We start from the raw sequence: 18,604 nt of genomic DNA, 5'->3' as shown, positions 1-18,604 counted from the left end.
TAATTACGCAAGTATATCAGATAATGAGATGTCCGATGCCTCTCAACATGTTTCCAATATAAAGTTACCCAAAATTTCGTTACCAATTTTTAGCGGCCAGTATTCCGAATGGACTAGCTTTTATAACTTATTTGTTTCGCTAATTCATAACAATAAGACACTCGATGAAGTGCAGAAACTTCACTATCTTAAGAGCCACTTATCAGGTGAAGCAGAGCAGCTGCTACGGCATGTGCCTATTACCGGGGAAAATTATATGATATGTTGGAACAAATTAGAAAACAGATATAACAATAAAAAGTACTTGGCTAGTTGTATTTTGTCGCGATTTATGAGTCAAAAAAACATTACTGTTGAGTCATCGAGTGCCTTAAAAGAATTATTAGACACAAGTAATGAATGTCTTAATGCTTTGAAACAATTAGGTATTAATGTAAAAGAATGGGATATAATGGTAATATATATTTTAAGTTTAAAGTTAGATATAGAAACTAGAAAACAGTGGGAATTAGCTGTCAGTAGCTCATCTCAAGAATTGCCATCGTGGAATCTGTTTCAACAGTTTTTAGAGAACAGATTTCACGCATTCGAGTTTTTAAATAGTAAAAATAGTGTTAATAAGACATTCAGCCGTAACTCTTTTAACAATGTTAAAGCTCTTCATGTCACCACTACCTTAAGTTGTCCATATTGTATCGAAAACCATAAATTATATACATGCCAAAAGTTTTCGAGGGATGATGTCGATACACGTCGCAATTTTGTCCAAAACCAGGTTTATGCTTTAACTGTTTAGGTCCACGCCATTCCGTAGTTTCATGTCGCATGTCAACTAGATGCCGAATATGTTCCAGGAAACATCATTCTCTACTTCATTCCAATTCAGCAGTCCCGTCGATTGATGACTCAAGCGATACAAATACCAATCAATCGGATGGGGCCGAAGCTGTGTCCTCAGTAGTCATACAAGGCGATTCCAATGATGTTGTAGTAGGCTGTTGCTCTAAAGCTCAATCTCAGGTATTGCTGGCAACTGCTTTAGTTAAAATTCAATCTCGAACAGGAGCAAACATTACTTTTAGGTCAATGTTAGACCAGGGTTCACAGGCTTCGTTTATAACAGAGTCTGCAGTTCAATTACTTGGACTGAAGAAAATTGCAAGCAAAAGTAATGTTTCGGTATTAGGAAGTGACAGGAGCCCTTCAGTGGTTTCTAAGTATATAGTTTTTATCCAATTGCAATCACTTCTTGATACCAATTTTGTTGTTCGAGTAAAAGCTCATGTGTTAGACAAACTGACCAACTGTCTTCCTAGTAAGAAAGTGGCAGTTCAATTGTGTCCAAAGTTTACACAATTGTCGTTGGCTGACCCTACCTTTGCTACTCCCAATAAAATTGATCTTTTGCTCAGTGCAAAGGTGTACAGTCAAATTATAAAGCAGGGCCTAGTTAAAGATTCTAACAGTTGCCTTATAGCGCAAAATACATCTCTGGGATGGATAATATCCGGAGAAACTGATGAAGGTGAAGATGTTGGGACGATTATTTGTAATACAAATGTAACTATGCATGTTCAGATAGAAGAAGATGATAAGCTTTTGAGGAAATTTTGGGAAATAGAAGCCGAACCTTCGTTAGTTAAAGCAAAGAAACATTTAACGGAAGAGGAACAGCTATGTGAATCAATATATTCAAGCACGACTAAAAGGGATTCTTTTGGTCGTTATATAGTGAAGCTGCCATTCAAAGAATACAGTCCACAATGCTTAAATGGAAACTCAAAAGAAATAGCACTTAGAAGATTATATTCATTAGAACGTAAATTAGACAAGGAGAAAGATTTGAAAGAAAAATATGCAGAGGTATTTGCTGAATATCTCAGTCTAAATCATATGGAGATTATTCCACCTGAAGAACATAAAAGCTCCAAAGGTTTTTATTTACCACATTTTGCTGTGGTGCGCAACGATAGAAGTACAACAAAAGTACGTATTGTCTTTGACGCATCGTGCCCAGGATCCAACGGTGTTTCTTTAAATCAAGATTTGTTGGTTGGTCCCACATTACAGGATGACTTGAGACATATTTTAATGAGATGGCGGGCACATCCTGTATGTATTTCTTCTGATATTGTGAAGATGTATCGTCAAGTTCGTGTATCTTCAGAAGATGTTGATTTTCAGCGTATTCTTTGGCGTGAAGATTCTGCTTCTGAGGTGCAACATTATCGACTTTTGACAGTTACATTTGGTACATCGTCAGCTCCATATTTAGCAATTCGCTCATTACGTCAAGTAGCTTATGACGAGGGTGTTCATTTCCCAATAGCTGCAAAAAAAGTGTTGTCAGACTTTTATGTTGATGATTTGATGTCAGGATGTGAAAATTTTATAGAAGGTCAACAGCTATATACTGAAATGAAACAATTGCTTAGAAAAGGAGGGTTTGAATTACAAAAGTGGACAAGCAATGATAAAAATCTAATGAAGTGGATAGAAAACGAAGAAAAACTTGGAGATAAAAGTATGAAAGAGCAAATAAAAGATAATAGAAACAGTGAAGACAATGATAATAGAATTGCAGAGCAAGAGTCTAAGACAGAAACACCAAAGTTTGTTGATAAATCTGATTCGATTACTAAAATATTGGGTCTTACGTGGGACAAATGTAACGATACATTTAAATATTTAGTGCAGTTGCCGACAATTGAAGAGCCAATCACGAAACGGAAAGTGATCTCAGATATATCACGTCTCTATGATCCATTAGGTTGGCTTGCTCCAATTGTAATAAAAGCTAAGATTTTTATTCAAAAACTATGGACATCAGGTTTGAAATGGGATGAAAAACTTACGCCTCAATTACTAACCGAATGGGTCGCATATAGAAACGAGCTTTTATTAATAAAAAGTTTCGAGATACCCCGATGGATGAACACTCGAAAGGATGATACTTCTGTTCAGCTTCATGGATTTTGCGATGCATCGAGTGAAGCATATGCCGCAGTTGTCTATATCCGTGTTATTGATAAATGTAGTAATATTAATGTAAACCTTGTTACTTCTAAAACAAAAGTAGCTCCTATCAAACAACTGTCAATACCCCGATTAGAACTTTGTGGGGCAACAATACTTTCTAAATTATTAATAGAGGTAGCTGATATTTTAGGTATTCCAAAGCAACACATTCATGCGTGGAGTGATTCTTCAGTTGTACTTGCATGGCTTAGTAGCCATCCAAGCCGGTGGAAAGTATTCGTCGCTAACCGTGTAGCAGAGATTTTAGGAAGTTTAGACAGATCTCAATGGTCTCATGTCCAATCAAAATATAATCCTGCGGATATTGCATCGCGTGGAATTATGCCGTCTGACATTTCAAAAATGAGACTGTGGAAGCAAGGACCAGATTTTTTGAGAAAGGTAGTCATAAATTACAATGGAGATGATATAACATATGATACAAATACAGAAGAAAAAGGTAATAAAATATGTCAAGTATTAACAAGTATAGATGATGATGTTATTATATGGGAAAGATTCTCATCATTAAGGAGACTTCTAAGAGTTATATCGTGGTGCAGGCGATTTATTTTGAAAAGCATTAATAAAACCAATGAAGGTTCTCAATGGCTAACTAATGTAGAATTACAACAAACATTACATATATACGTAAAGCAATGCCAAGTTCGAAGTTTTTATGAAGATATTGAAAGTATAACTAAAGGAGGAACAGTTAAAACAAAAAGCAAACTTAAACCGTTAAATCCTTACCTTGACGATGATGGACTTTTACGTGTTGGTGGGCGGTTGGATAGAACAGCTACTTTCTTGAACGTAAATAAAAGACATCCAATCATTCTTCCGGCTAAAGCTCATTTAACAAACTTAATTATAAAGGATACGCACGAACGAACTATTCACGGGGGTATTCAAATTATGATCAATCATCTTAGAACAAAATACTGGGTTATTGACGCTAAAAACCAAGTAAAGCATTATATTCGCAATTGTGTTATTTGTATTCGATATGCAAGTCAACGTAGAGAGCAACTGATGGGACAATTGCCAACAGCCAGAGTTACACCAATGAGACCTTTCAAAAGAAGTGGCGTCGACTATGCTGGTCCTATTGCTATAAGAACGTCCAAAGGGCGTGGTCATCATGCATATAAAGGGTATATTTGTTTATTCATCTGCATGGTGACTAGAGCAATCCATCTAGAAGTAGTAAGTGACCTTACTGCTCAAGGATTCATTGCTGCCTTTAAAAGATTTGTAGCTAGAAGAGGACATTGCGCAGAGCTTTTTAGTGATAATGGTACAAATTTTGTGGGTGCAGAACGTGAATTGAAGTCCTTATTATTTGCAGAAAAGTCTAGATTACTGCCAGAAATAGCGGATTGGTTATCTACAAATGGTACTGAATGGCATTTTATCCCACCGCATTCCCCCAACTTTGGAGGACTATGGGAGGCTGGCGTAAAATCCACTAAATATCACCTTAGACGGATAATCGGAACTTCTACACTTACTTTTGAAGAAATGAGCACTCTCTTATCTCAAATTGAGGCTTGTCTTAATTCGCGTCCATTATCAAGCTTAAGCTCATCGGCTGATGATCCCGAGCCTTTAACACCAGGTCACTTCTTGATTGGGGAGCCATTAGTACTTGTACCAGATGCAAACTATGAAACGTCAAACATGAGTAGCTTGAAACGATGGCAGTTTATGCAACGCATGGTACAAGATTTTTGGCGAAGGTGGTCTCAGGAGTATCTTACACAATTTTTACATCGGTACAAATGGAGTTATCAAACGCCAGAACCAAATATTGGTGATATAGTACTAGTAAAGGAAGATGATCTTCCCCCTGCGAGATGGTTGTATGGAGTTATAACTCAAAAGCACCCTGGGTTGGATAAGATTACGCGTGTTGTTACTTTAAAATGTAAAGGGAATATAATTAAAAGACCCGTCTCAAAGTTGTGTATTTTACCTATAGCTAAATAGAAATTTGTGGTATTTTTTTTATCATTTACACTGATACACATGCACTTCTATTAACCTTTTCTTATGAATTAGTAGGTTAGTTTCTTTTTGTTATTTTTACTTTCGTTACATTTATGAAGATTTGATTTTTGTTAAGTAAAACATTAAGTTTAAAGATAGCATAGTGAATGTTTTTAACATCTCATTCATTGTTTTATGGACATAATGTCCATGGTGGGCGGAATGTCCAAGCATAAAGTTTTGTTGTAAGTTTATGGACTCTTTTGATTTTTGGCATTGTTCGGTTGCTATGGTTTTTTATCTTTGTTATTAGTTGGTAAGATGGAGGAATAAATTTTTCTTTTTTAGTTCGCCTAGGACACGGTATTTTTATTTAATTGGACCCTCATTGAACAATGTCTGAACATACTCGTATTAATGAGGGATGGTGCAATGCAACTTGGGATAAGAAATCATGTTAAAAATCTTTGTTGAAGCTGTTTTGACATCATACAAGTCGAGCTTGCCGAATATTGGACTTTGATCATATTGGAGCCGTAGAGTAAATTAGGTAGGATTTCAATTTTTCATCCATTTTGACCTAACTGGGTGCGTGTTATTAAGCATTTTTTAATTTATAAATTTAAACTAAAACCGATGCCTTATGGAGAGCACAGTGGTGGAGATACTCGTATATATTTATACAGTCCGTGGAAGGGCTCACTAATCAATCCTATCACGTGTGAATATATAATTTATGCGATTAACACAGCATCCTGCTGGAATGAAGACATGCAATCTATTTGAAGGAAATTGCCGATGCCCGGTCGCCGTCTTAGATAAACTACCGGTTTCTCGTGTATTAATACACGAAGGTACTGATTGAATTCTACAGGTCATAAATCAATATGTAGATCCACTTATACATCTAGCAAAGATCAATTGAATAAATGATGAGTTTAAGAAGAAATTTTCGGTGTCGATTGTTAAAACAGTTTACAAATCATAATGCATATTTTGGTCTTTGAAGTTATACTTAATATTAAATATGATGAAAAAACAGTAAGTTAACTGAAAGGAACAGCAAAATAGGAATGAAAATGAGTCGGAAAATTGCCACCTTACAATGAAATATAAAATCTAAATAGAAAATATTGTGAAGTGGCTGTAATCGAATGATGAATGCAAAAACATTTTTCTTCACCAAGAAACGTCGGACTCTCTAAAGGTAACTGAATTATTCTATTCTATAATAAGTTTATCTACAATAAGAAATAAAATTGGCTGAGCGACGCGAAAATTAGGTTTCAATACGGCGTTTTGTTGTTGAAGAGATTTTAATGGAATTTAAAGGCTACTTATTCCGAATGAATGTGTACATTTGCGTATTTGATAAAGGTAATTTCATTCTGATAAAAATTTATGAGGAAAGCAAAAGATTTATTTTTTATCAAGAAATACCTATATAATAGAATTATAATAAAACTTACTGTACTTTTCCCTAACAAAATATGAATTAAAATGTGTGTTTAAATTGATGGGTTGTTAGAGTATTCTTCTGTTTAGGTATGTTTACAAATTCTATATTCAATGAGGACATTATTTAAAAAAAATGGTGAGTCTAATCACTCAGTAGTAGATGAAACCCAAATTTCTTTGCAATAAAAAATAAATCAATTGCCATATTCAGCTTATTTTCGGAGACCTCAAAGAAACAACAGAAAATACCTTGTCAAGTCGCAGTTACAATTGCCCCATTGAGAGATGAAGGGGAGATGAAATTATCGGCAGAATTACAAGAAAATTCCTCATACACAAAAACTTGTCGAAATGACAAGTCCAATATTCGCGCAAGACTGGATGTGACAGTGAAATATTCAATCTTTTGTTATTGACAAACTTGGTTTGGAAATTAATCGGGTAGAAAACTTGGAAAACTTTTGCATATTCCCATTGGTAATAAAGGATTTTAGAAAAAGTCGCTACTAATATTATATATATTAGGTGGGATCGATACCTACTATTCCTCAATATAAAGATATGAGAAAGTAAGACATTACTGAAGTAAGATATTAGTGTTTAAAGAGAACAAATGTAATAAAATACACAAATTACATAAGAAAAAATACGTTAAAGTATTATAAAAAGATTAGGTATATTATTTTAAGTACTGTATAGCACAGAACATCGGCAACAAATTTGGTCCGAAAGAAAAGGAACTCTTCTAGAATGTACTTTACATCTTTGTTGGAAACATTTTCTTGCGCGCGACAATAGGGGAAATTACCCATTGGGTTCGCGACAGCAGTCAAGTGGGTGTGACGAAATATCGTGGAAACAACTTTTGTCAAAATTTCATTAACGACAGAAAAATATACGCTTCAGAAAATGCCGCGGCTTATATTTTCGGAGCTATGAAATTTAAAAATGATTTTCGTCTCTTGTTGTTTGTTATTTTGTTTATATTATTTATATAAGTAGGTGTTTAAGGAGATTATTTCACTCGTTTATGCATATACATACATGGAGGCTTATGCTCAGAAACACGTGAATGTTTACAATTATTAAGATCGACTTAAATGTCCTGAACAAGTAGAAAAGGTGGCAAATCAAATCAATGCATTATAACTATAAATATAGTGAATCTAAGTTTAACGTTAAGTTTTATAGAATTTAAGATGTTTCCTCAGTGACCTAAGACTGTTAACAATATTTAGAGATTAATTTATATTTATAGATAAATTAAATTCAGAATTGTCTACTAAACATTAAATCGACAAAGTGACATTGATTTTTAATTTTCACATTTATGTTAACAAATTGTTAAAAAATAATTATGGACATTTAATGAAACCTACTCCACCCCACTCTTATTCCAACCCTCTGAGGATAATACGAGAACATTATGATTATCCCACAAACAATACAGTTAATACTGCCTGAACAATGTCCAATCACCGGCGAATATTGTTCCGAACTCTGTTGGTGGGGAGGAAACTACTTCTACGTGCAAGAAAAAAATCTGGAAGGAAATAAAAAAAAACATGCTCAATATGTTTGATAGTAAGAAGGCTGACAGTAATGTGATTCGATGCCGCGAATTTAAGGCTCTAATAAAAAAACGAGTATGTAAAAGAAAAAGTAACAAAAATATATCCTTGAATAAAAAGATATTCTTGGGAATGCGCTATAATAAGAAAATGCTTGCAGACTCAATCCATCTAATTGTCTAACAGACAGATTCTTATTCATACTTGGTATTTATATCTCTACAAAAAATTCTTTAGAAATATCCTAAAAAACAGACATGAAAACGAAATAACTGCGTCGAGGGAAAGCTACTGACTGTCACAGACGAATGGCTGAATGCATTCTACTCGCATTCACTCAGTGACCTAAGGACGCGGGCACAATGCCACTCATCAACGTCTCTTGTTTAGGAAAATCACCGTCGAGTCTGTATATACCTTAATTGATACGTCTTATATTGGAGAGAATTTCCTTTAGACGATAAAATGTCGAAAGGAAAACGAAAATCATACCCAACCAAAACCTAGTGTTTTTGTTTAGCTTAGTTAATCCCTATAATGACCAGGTAAAATTTTATCCTGTCGGAACCCGAAACCCACACCTCATCAAAATGATAGGTATTATTTGCCAAAACAATCAAGTCACAGATAATAGCGATGATTTACTGTGGAAAAGTTGAAATGTCAAGTGATCAGACAACAGTCAGACGAGAGCGGTGATAAGAGGAAAAAATGAGGTTATCAGTGTCAATTTGGCACTTAACAAATGAGGAAGCAAGCTACGGCACCGCAGTTAAAAGGAGGTTCTCGATTTTTAAAAAGTTATCTCAACAAAGCGACAATCGAAACGTGAAAGAAAGAATTTGGTTTCATTGATCAGTAAGTTTCCAAAAAAGGGTTAAATTAAATCTAGTCGATTTAATTTCACCCTTTTTTGGAAACTGTGGAGGACGGTGAAACACGGACCGGAAAAAGTGGAGGGATAAATGTGGGAAAGCGGACTCCAGGCCCGCAAGTAGAGAGAAATACTGGGAACGCGCAAAGAGAAAGAGAGAAAGAGGGGGCGGGGGAAGCTTTAGTGTAAATTTTGCTCTAATTTCAAATGTAGCAATTGATTATCTTGAGGCTATATGATACGAATGTGAAACATCAATAATTACAAAAAGTTTTTAATTTAAACGAAGATGAAGTAGAAAATTATCTTTAAACATAAAATGCTCGAGTAGACTTGAAGCAATATCGAACCGCTTTAAGAGAAGCCGGGTGGAATCGTAGTGGCATCTCGACGCTTGTTCTCAACTACTTTCCCTACATTTTGTTTCGATGTTTCCCTTTGCCGATTTGGTTCGCGTAATTTACCGCAAAAGTTTGTTTTTACTCTTTCAAGGATTTTTTATTGCGGAGATTCTTGTTGTATCAAATAAAACAGCAAAACAAAAATTATTTTTTCATAGTTGAAATTTCATGATGATAACGATGTGTTAAGATCATATCATCAACAGTATACTATGTGTCAGTCAATCAATCAGTGTTGTCTTTTATGCCTATATAAAAATAAAAAATGTTAAAAACATCTCAAAAATCCGATTAATTACTGCAGTCCTTGATCTTCTGTATTCATCTGTCATTCACTTGTTTACTCTCATGTACTGCATTATACCCTATGTCGCATAAAACAAACAAGTGCGCATCCTTTGAGCAACACAAACAATTGTCCAAATCATAAACAATGGTATACATCGCAAATATTATCTTCATCCCGCTCCGAGCATCCCTACGTATAATGAACCATTCATACTGACAAACAAACTCCAACCAACCATATGCAATAATTCTATACGGCCAACTACAAGTCCGAAATGTTATAAGCCCCTATCAACTTACAGAGGATTCCAAATCAAAAATAGACGACAGTAAAACTGAAATTTAGGTGGCTGCTGGAATAGATGTAAATCCTTGGGCGACTGACAAAGAACAGAAGCGATTTCACGACATCAAAGTGGAACACGACATATTACGCTTCAAAATAAACACCAGAATAAATACATCGAAATGTTTGTTCGAAATATTCGGCAATGAGGGTGATCATAAATTATCTGTTAACGGGGGGTAGTTTCCCAAACCCTTTTGATGGCGAGGATTAATTCACTGTTTGTGCATACGTCGAGTCTATACTGGGATTTGCAATTAATAATAGACTGCGGTCGACTATGATACAGTTTGAAGACTGTCTGGATAAATCGCACAATGTATTCCACGCCAGAAGTTTCTAACGAACCAAATTGTTCAAAACGTGGACTGAAATTTGAGCTTAAAAATGGTAGCCTATAATTTGCACATAAAACACATCCTAATGGCCCCGTACGTGATCACTTATTCGGAGTGCACAAAGCGAGACATCTTCATCTGAAAGCAGACTGATTTAAATACATTATTCTTGTAATAACAGGAGCACCGGACGAGGGATCCTATTGAAGTCGTAGAATACATTATTTTAATTCGTGTACCACCTCTTTGTGACCCCATCAGAGAATTAATGGATTCAAAGCCTTCTCTTCCGTTCGACAAAGAATAATTTGCTAAGTAAATGAACGGACAGACAATCCTGTTACGTTCCCGAGTTTTGTTTCGATGGAAGATTAAAGAGTGGCGAATTTGTGAAAGGGGCACCTTTCAATCTGAGCCTTTGTGCGCGTTATCTGTCTGTTAATTTTGGGAGGTCAATGAATAAAGTACACAGTACAATTTCGTTATATACATATCTTCGAGCTTTGATTTCATTTGCTGATTTGGTAATGAAACATTGAGTTTATTTTTCTGTGTAGGTATACTTAACAATGAATAGAGGTCTGGGATCTCTATTAAGATATTGCATTGCAGAATGTCGAGCAATAATCTAAATTGAAATGGGTTGAGTTCAAGAACGTACAGCTAGTAGCAATTCAGTATTCATTGCGGTACAGAATAGAGGAGCTATCGGAATTATTGTACAATCTCGGGGGTATTTCGAACCCCGCCGTCTCGCCGAGCTGGGAAGATCGGAGGTATCTTATGTTTAAGGTAAAATTCAACGATACAAATTATAGAAAGTAAATACAATGATAAAAAAAACTTTAAAATGCCTTAAAAAGTAAGATATACGATTTTTGAATAACATTTGAAAATAATATTTGATAAAAATAAAAATAGGATAAAAAGAACTTTCATGTTTGATGTAGGTAATGAAATCATTATTAATTTTTATATTGAAGCATCCTTTTTTAAAAGTGCCACCTCAATTTCTATTTTCAAGCTATCTTTAATGTTAACAGGATCTCTATGACTGTTTAATCCTCAGGGACCTTGGCTATTTATTGTTACAGAGAAGCCTTGGTGACTTAGTGATCGCGTAGTTAGTTGAACAACAATTTCAAATATGACTGAACTTATTGTGATGACAAAATAGTATAGTTAAATATTCAGTACAAGAGATATTAGCATTGCTCGCCATTTGAAAAATGGATTGTCTTTTCCTATAATCTCCTCAACTATCTTAAAAAGACAAAATAATAATAGAGGTTTAGTCAATATGGAAAGTCATATTTGTAAGCAAAAATAGCATTAAATGCTACAAAAATATGAATTGTATTGATGTGATTAATTTTAACAGAAAACTAAATAATTCATATCTCGCGAACGAATTCTGAATCGATTTCGAAAATAACCGGGCACTTTACCACTAAATTAGGGTAAACATAAAATTTCCATAGGAAAACAGCAAGAGTTGACATCGAATAATATGGAATGATTTATATATTATTCATAAGGTCTAGGGAAAGCTACTACACCTTTGTGAATAATTTAGATGTTAGACACATATTATTTTTGTAGGGGACCGCGGACGCCCCTTGTTTGTCCCATAAAATATCGCTTGGCTCACAACGACTTGAAATATCGACGAAAATTATGAACATAGAATAAAATCTTAGAATAATTATTATTTTAATTTATAATACCTAAAAGTTTACGAAGGGCAAATGGGAAGAGAAACGTTGGAAGAGAAAAGCTCATGTCATCAAACAGGACATTCTGGTCAAGATTAAGTACCATAAGCCAACGAGCTTACGTGAAAATTCAAGTAATCAGGTATCACGGTAAGTGGAAAGACGTAGTCTTGCCTATCCTTACATGAAAGTAACAAATTGAACTTTCTGGCTCAAGTAAAACATAAATCTTTATACAGAGACTCAAGCCTCGCAGTTTTGCTGGAATCTCCCAGAAAATTCAACTGCCGATACTACATACGCGAACAATAATTTATCACCCGGAACTAAATCTGTTTCTACACCAATTTCTGTATCCACATCAATTTCCTCACCGGATCCTTGTTTACTTCGCTCACAATAGCTCAATCTAGCCTGATTCCCAACCGAATTACATTCAACACAATCTCACGCCATCTACGCCATTATTAACCCTTTCAAGGAGTCACAATCACAATTTGCGGTTATTTGTCAAACCTCCTTAATGCGCTAAGCATTTCGTTTAAACACCTCGTTTTCAACATTTTCGGTGTTAATTTTGTCGTTTTGTTGTTCTGTGGCTTTTATTACGGTTCCTAATTGTGAAATATGGTCGTGGTTGCGGCACAATATAAAGTTTATATTTAACGACTCCATTTCCGCGTGTTAAACGACTTTTGTTCTCACAGATAATGTTTCGCGAAACTAATTACCTCAATGTAACAATCATTTTATCGCCTAGTTATAGTTATATTTACGAAGATCCAACAAAAAATAATTAACACAATTAATTAAATCGAGAACAGCATAAACAAGTGCACCTTATGATATCAGTTAATATATCTAATAATGCTACTTATCTTTCCAAGCAGACTGTTAAATTAACCAACTGATAGACTTCCTTTTTAGACGGTAATTTTGTAACGTGTCACCATACCCGAATCTCAAATCTAACATAATCTATCTTAAGTCTTAAGAGTATTGCCGCTTAGCTCTATCAATCGCATAACGGATAAAGACGGGAGTCTATGTATATATCGAATAAAAATCTTAAATCCAAAACTATATTTTAACGCCCACACTAATTTTTAACCAAAACATTCGCGTGGAACGTCAAAATAAATTATTGCCACAATTAGAAACGATTGTATCCAAAACAATGAGATTTCTGCCGAGAGAAACTACATTAGCGGCTATACAACTAAATTGTAAAGGCTTTCCTGGTACAGGTGTTGGTTTTGTCGCACCACGTTTAGTTTTGGAATCTCCGAAGTAGCTACATTATTTAGGTCACGTAATCAATGTTCTGCCTGTGATGTTTCATAGTTCTTAGTGTTTATAACCAGTTTGTAATAAACATAGGGTGAAAAATATTACTGCGGGTGTTTTCTGAAGATATAAATTTTACAAAATAATTAAATTTAAAGCTCTTCACCATTTTACACTACTTTCATAACATACATTAACACTATCACCGCTACATCAGTCACCACGTAAGGAAGATCCAATAATTCAAAGATAAAAAAGCCGCATTTAGTGTAAAAGGTTTAATAATAATGGGATTGAGATTCAGGAGAAGTACTTACATATTAGAATTTCTATTTTTACTTTTCGGTTGCATTAAAGTTATCGCCTTCACAGCTTTACGTGCTGTAATCTACGATTTCAAATCTTTCTTCCTTTGTTTTCTTGTTTTTTTTTTCATAGATCATAATAATATTTTTTTTTTTCATTTTGAACAGCTCAAAGTAAATGCTAAATCACTTTTCCAAAAATCTACAAAAATATATTTATTTAGCAATCTTCATGTTCACATTGAGCTAATTTAGCAAAATCATACAAACACAGCTAGCCGTCTTGAACCCAATAACTGTGAGATGAAGCGGAATAATCGATACGACAAACAAGGGCCCGGTAATGTGTCTCGATTCATCGAAACACTATTCGATGGAGACATTCGGATTAGAATCGATTCCGGTGACATTTCGATATTTGCGGCTTGTTGTTGTTTTGACACAAAGGATTGGATTCGGGGAGATAGACTTTTCATAAATTTATTTTTCAGAAACTATCCTTGATGTAACATTCGAAATATAAGAAAATATTTTTTAAACCACAATGAATGTTGCCAATAATGCAGTCAACAATAGCATCATCACAAATGAAGTAGTAAGCAATAATTCAAACATAACTAAACGGGCTGCGACAATAATGGCACCACGGATCTTATAAATCTTAGAAAAACACAAGACGAAGCCGAACAACATGGTATAAATAATCAACAATAGAGAGATCAAACGAAAGAACAAAAGCGTATAACAACGCTGGCGAAATATGAAGTGGATTTTTTCACGTTATCGTAGTACATAATAATGTTATGGCTTCTGTCCAACGCGTTAATACCGGGGCAGCAACGTTAGATCACACGGTCCCAATGCTTTCAACGAGAAGGGACTTTTCTCCAATAGCCATTGATTAAGTTCTCCTGTCACTTCAAAGAACCGATGTGCCATTGTGAGGCATCTAATAATGATATTTTCCATCAATTTTTCTTCGAGTACCAACCGTATATAATAAGGCGCGATTATAATAGGTTTTGGTACGTCAAATTTAGTTATTTGATGTGGACATAATTGAGCGGGATTTCTGTCCATGTCATGATAAATGATAGTAATTTTTGGAGTCGTGTGAACATAACAAGAGTCTGATTACTTAGCCTAAGCGTGACGTTTAAAAGATATTTTAGAGAAAGAAAAAGGAAAAAGAAAGCCAATGAAAATATGTTCTCTATAAGAAAAAGTTACGATTTAATATGATTGCATATGTCTTTATTTTGGAAACAATAAAAAAAAAATTTATAATCGGATAATAAGACTAAATAAGTACTATACTAAAATCCAATTACGTAAAATTATATTCAACTCCGAAACCACTTGCCACAACCAAACTGCAATTGGGCAATGCAATTTAACGGTGCATAAAATGAGCAAAAACAGTGTCAAATTAAGGGAAAAATAATGTTTACGAGACATCTTATTAAAAAAAGATACATAGATGACATTTGCTTCAGATAAATGTGTTGTGACTGCTTTCGTCAATCATCATTTACGTTAATAAACAAAAGCTTTTAAATTGGCCACGCTTATCCCGCAGATCTCAGTAGATAATTAAATTAAAGGTAGGTAATGTAGTTATGTTTATTATATTAATAAGTGATAAATAAGACAACACTGCATTGATACGCTATGAACATACTCAATTATGTGTATGGAATGCTACAGTTATCATTATAATTATTTGTAAAACATTGTCCCGAGATATCATGATTTCGTTATCCCATTTAGCTAAGGAACCTTAAAAATTACAAGTAAGTAAGTACTTATTTATATCCGTATTTCTGAAGAGGTAAAATATATATAACCTATAGAAAATCACAATGATTGAATTCAAGGTGAGAGCCTCGAACCTAAGTATATAACTATAATAAATACATTAACAAACATCCAAGACCAAGATCTTAATTCTTTCCTGAATTCATGTGAATCTTGCCTCTGAGCAAGAATTTTACCACTGCGCCAAAGAGCCCGCCTGGTAAAACATTATCTAGCTGAAAAAACTGCTAAGAAAAAAAACGCGATGCCAAAAATATTTCTTTGCAATCCACAGCTGCATTACAGAGCTTACAGATGTGTAGTTTGACTCAAGGACTATCTTAATTTTCTCACATTTATGATGTTAAATATCTGAATCTCAATTCAATCACTAAGCTATCCTGCTGAATGATCGCATCGACTAGTAGGTATATTAGAAACCAATTTTTACTACAGTAACAACCTATGGTCGTGATCCAAAGGCTGATGATGATAAAATTGAGATTTATTTATTAATCGCCTAATAGAAGAATCCCAAGTAAGCAAACTTGCAATTTTCTAAGTAATAACTAGTTCCTAATTTTATATTATTATTATTTCATTACATATAATACATTAACATTGCGTACTTGACGTAATTCTGTACTATATATATTTAAATGACAAAAACTATTCTTTGTAAGATTATGACGAATAGGTAAATTACAATAAAGTGCTTTTTTTATTTTGTTAACTAATATATCACATGAATTATTTTGTATTGCAAATGAACTGAAGTGTTGCCAACATTCTCTGTAGACAAAGCGATGAATTTCTTGTGCGGCGTTGAAAAGTAATACAGTTTAATTATTTGGGAGGAGAAATTCATTTCTTTTTCTTTTTCAATTAAGCAATTCACACCTCTACTTACAAATTTGCCGCTATAATAGATACATAGCAGGCGTAAGGTATTAAATTTTATATTAACGTAATCAGTTTGACTATTTTCAATCATAAAATTTTCTTGTTTTGATAGAATTTTTGCATGCCAAACGAATTTGTAATAAGAAAAAGAACAAGAAATTTTCACTGCGGTAGGAAACGGATGTTGTTCCATTTAACTTTGTGTCTCAATGTCTGTTTGAATTCCAATAAAACTTTAGCAGACGAACACATTTCTGAAATAATATCTAGAATTAGATGCTTGTAAAATATTGTATTGAGGATGAGTTGGGCGTTTGCTGAAGACACATTTTCTGCAATCTGGTATTTTCTGATTATGATCTGATTATGCGAATATTTTTTCTCTCTTCCTTTATCAACGCCTTATATTATCAGATTTTTTCCTTCGACATACATATATATATGTATATAATTAAGTCTTTATGTTTCTGGGTAGAAGTTTAGCTGTATAGCTGAATGATGGAATTGATATTAAACTTTTCCTCAATGTAACAGTTTAATTAAAGTGTAAATCGTTGATAATTTGGAATAAAAGTATGCTGCTTGAAACATACTAACACTGAAGTAACAAGGGTCTTCAAAATAACATAGCATGATAGATAAAATCTCTGCCTACTTCACACGGTAAACAGACGTGATTATTTGAATGTAAAGACGCAATCGCAGAAAAATTGTACTCAACAACACATAAAAAACAATAGGTAGGTTCAAATTCATTGTTGAAGTTAAAATCGTGGTATTGGCACAAACAAAACATGAAACGGATATAGATAAAAAAGTTCGTATACCGAAAACAAAAGTCTTTATTGTAACAGTTGAAGATATTACGGAATAGTTTATGAACAATGAAACACAAAAATACAGATGTCAAATCGATAACCTTTGGAATCTTTCACAAGAAACGGGAAATTACGATACTTATGTATTGTTTTTATTAATGTCTAAAAATAAAGTGACTACGCAAGTTCATATAGATACAAATATTGATAGAGTAGGAATTAATTGCATGGCTTGAGAGTCCAAGGCGTGTATTTGCGTCTTTGACGAGTTTATCTTCTATATCTTATTCCCTTTCACCCTTTCTATATCTCAAGGTAATCTTAAAGTTAGAAATAAGAGAGAAATAAATACATATACCTAGGCAATGTTCGTCAACAATCCCGTTTAAGTGCAAAAATAAACTACTTTACACTATATTGAGCGAGTTCGATCCGACTTGTCATCCCTGCACACCTCTTTTGCTTCATCGACATAATCTTTTTACGCAAGCTCGTCTGCTTTGGGTACTTTTAAATGACCGGATTTTCCAAAACGTTCCTGATTTGATCACGATACGGCAAATTACCGTATAATGTAAATACTTACGTAGAAAAGTCGAGGGCAGAAGCTAATAAAATTTAAAAATTCATTCCGCTAAAGAAGTCAATAAAAACAAACGATAGTAGAGACTGCATGTGATGCTAACCTAAATATAGCAGAACTTAGTTGATAAAGTTACCAAAATAGAAACAATAAGAGATATAATAAAAACTTATCTTTGGGTCAATCGGCGGCTCAATCAGTGACCTATATACAACTTTACTATATTTATTTAGTTAGCTTACAAATTAAACCAAATAAAATCTCCTGCGGTGAGGGAAAACATCGTGAGGTAATCTGCAAATTCAGGTAACTAGGTGTAAGCATGACCGAAGCTGTTAGGTTGCCCTTCTAGTTTGCGTGGTCAGACAGGAGTCATATTGTTAAAGCCTCACTCCAGGATTGTAGCCACAAGAATACCCGGACTCCTCCCTAGGGAACATGAATGGAACTAACAATAAAAAAATTAAAAATTAAATACTTACATATATACCTAATATTTATAATAAGTACTAAAATTTTTTATTCGGCATTCGATTTAAGAGGTTTAAAAAATATTAAGTTTATTTACATATTTTTTTTGTGTTAAAAAGTGCACGATGTTTCCAAACAATTTTTACACTTAAATAAATCGAGTAAAAACTTTATACAATACAAAATTTATAAATTTATGGGTTTTTTTTTAAGAATAAACTAAGAATATCTCTTTTTTAAATTTTTGTATTGAAAACTGACCAAAAGAACAATTTATACTTTACAAAGTATTTTTTTAAGTTTGATGTTCTGATGCGTCAGACGGTGGAAAGGATTTGTCTTTTGTATGCACATACCTTAAGGGTCCTCCCAAAAAACCAAAAACCACGAAGTAACCTTCGAAATATTTCCATCTAACGGCCACGTCCGTCATCAACAA

The 18,604-nt window shown here is 33.9% G+C and overlaps 2 protein-coding genes across 3 annotated transcripts in view; one reads left to right on the top strand and one right to left on the bottom strand.

Moving 5' to 3' along the window:
• The window catches only part of LOC106138774 (transcription factor egl-13), a 237,794-nt gene that overhangs the window by 72,232 nt on the left and 146,958 nt on the right, over nucleotides 1-18,604 (bottom strand). The gene's annotated exons all lie outside the window — the stretch shown is intronic.
• Nucleotides 790-5,010, top strand: LOC132903105 (uncharacterized). Its single transcript, XM_060950462.1, has one exon. It carries the CDS (start codon nucleotides 826-828, stop codon nucleotides 5,008-5,010), a length of 4,185 nt encoding a protein of 1,394 aa, XP_060806445.1. The 5' UTR covers nucleotides 790-825.

Source organism: Amyelois transitella, chromosome 21 (assembly GCF_032362555.1).
Source record: "Amyelois transitella isolate CPQ chromosome 21, ilAmyTran1.1, whole genome shotgun sequence".
NCBI lineage: Eukaryota > Metazoa > Arthropoda > Insecta > Lepidoptera > Pyralidae > Amyelois > Amyelois transitella.
Note: the sequence above shows the minus strand (reverse complement) of the source record. Positions and strands in the feature narration are given on the sequence as shown.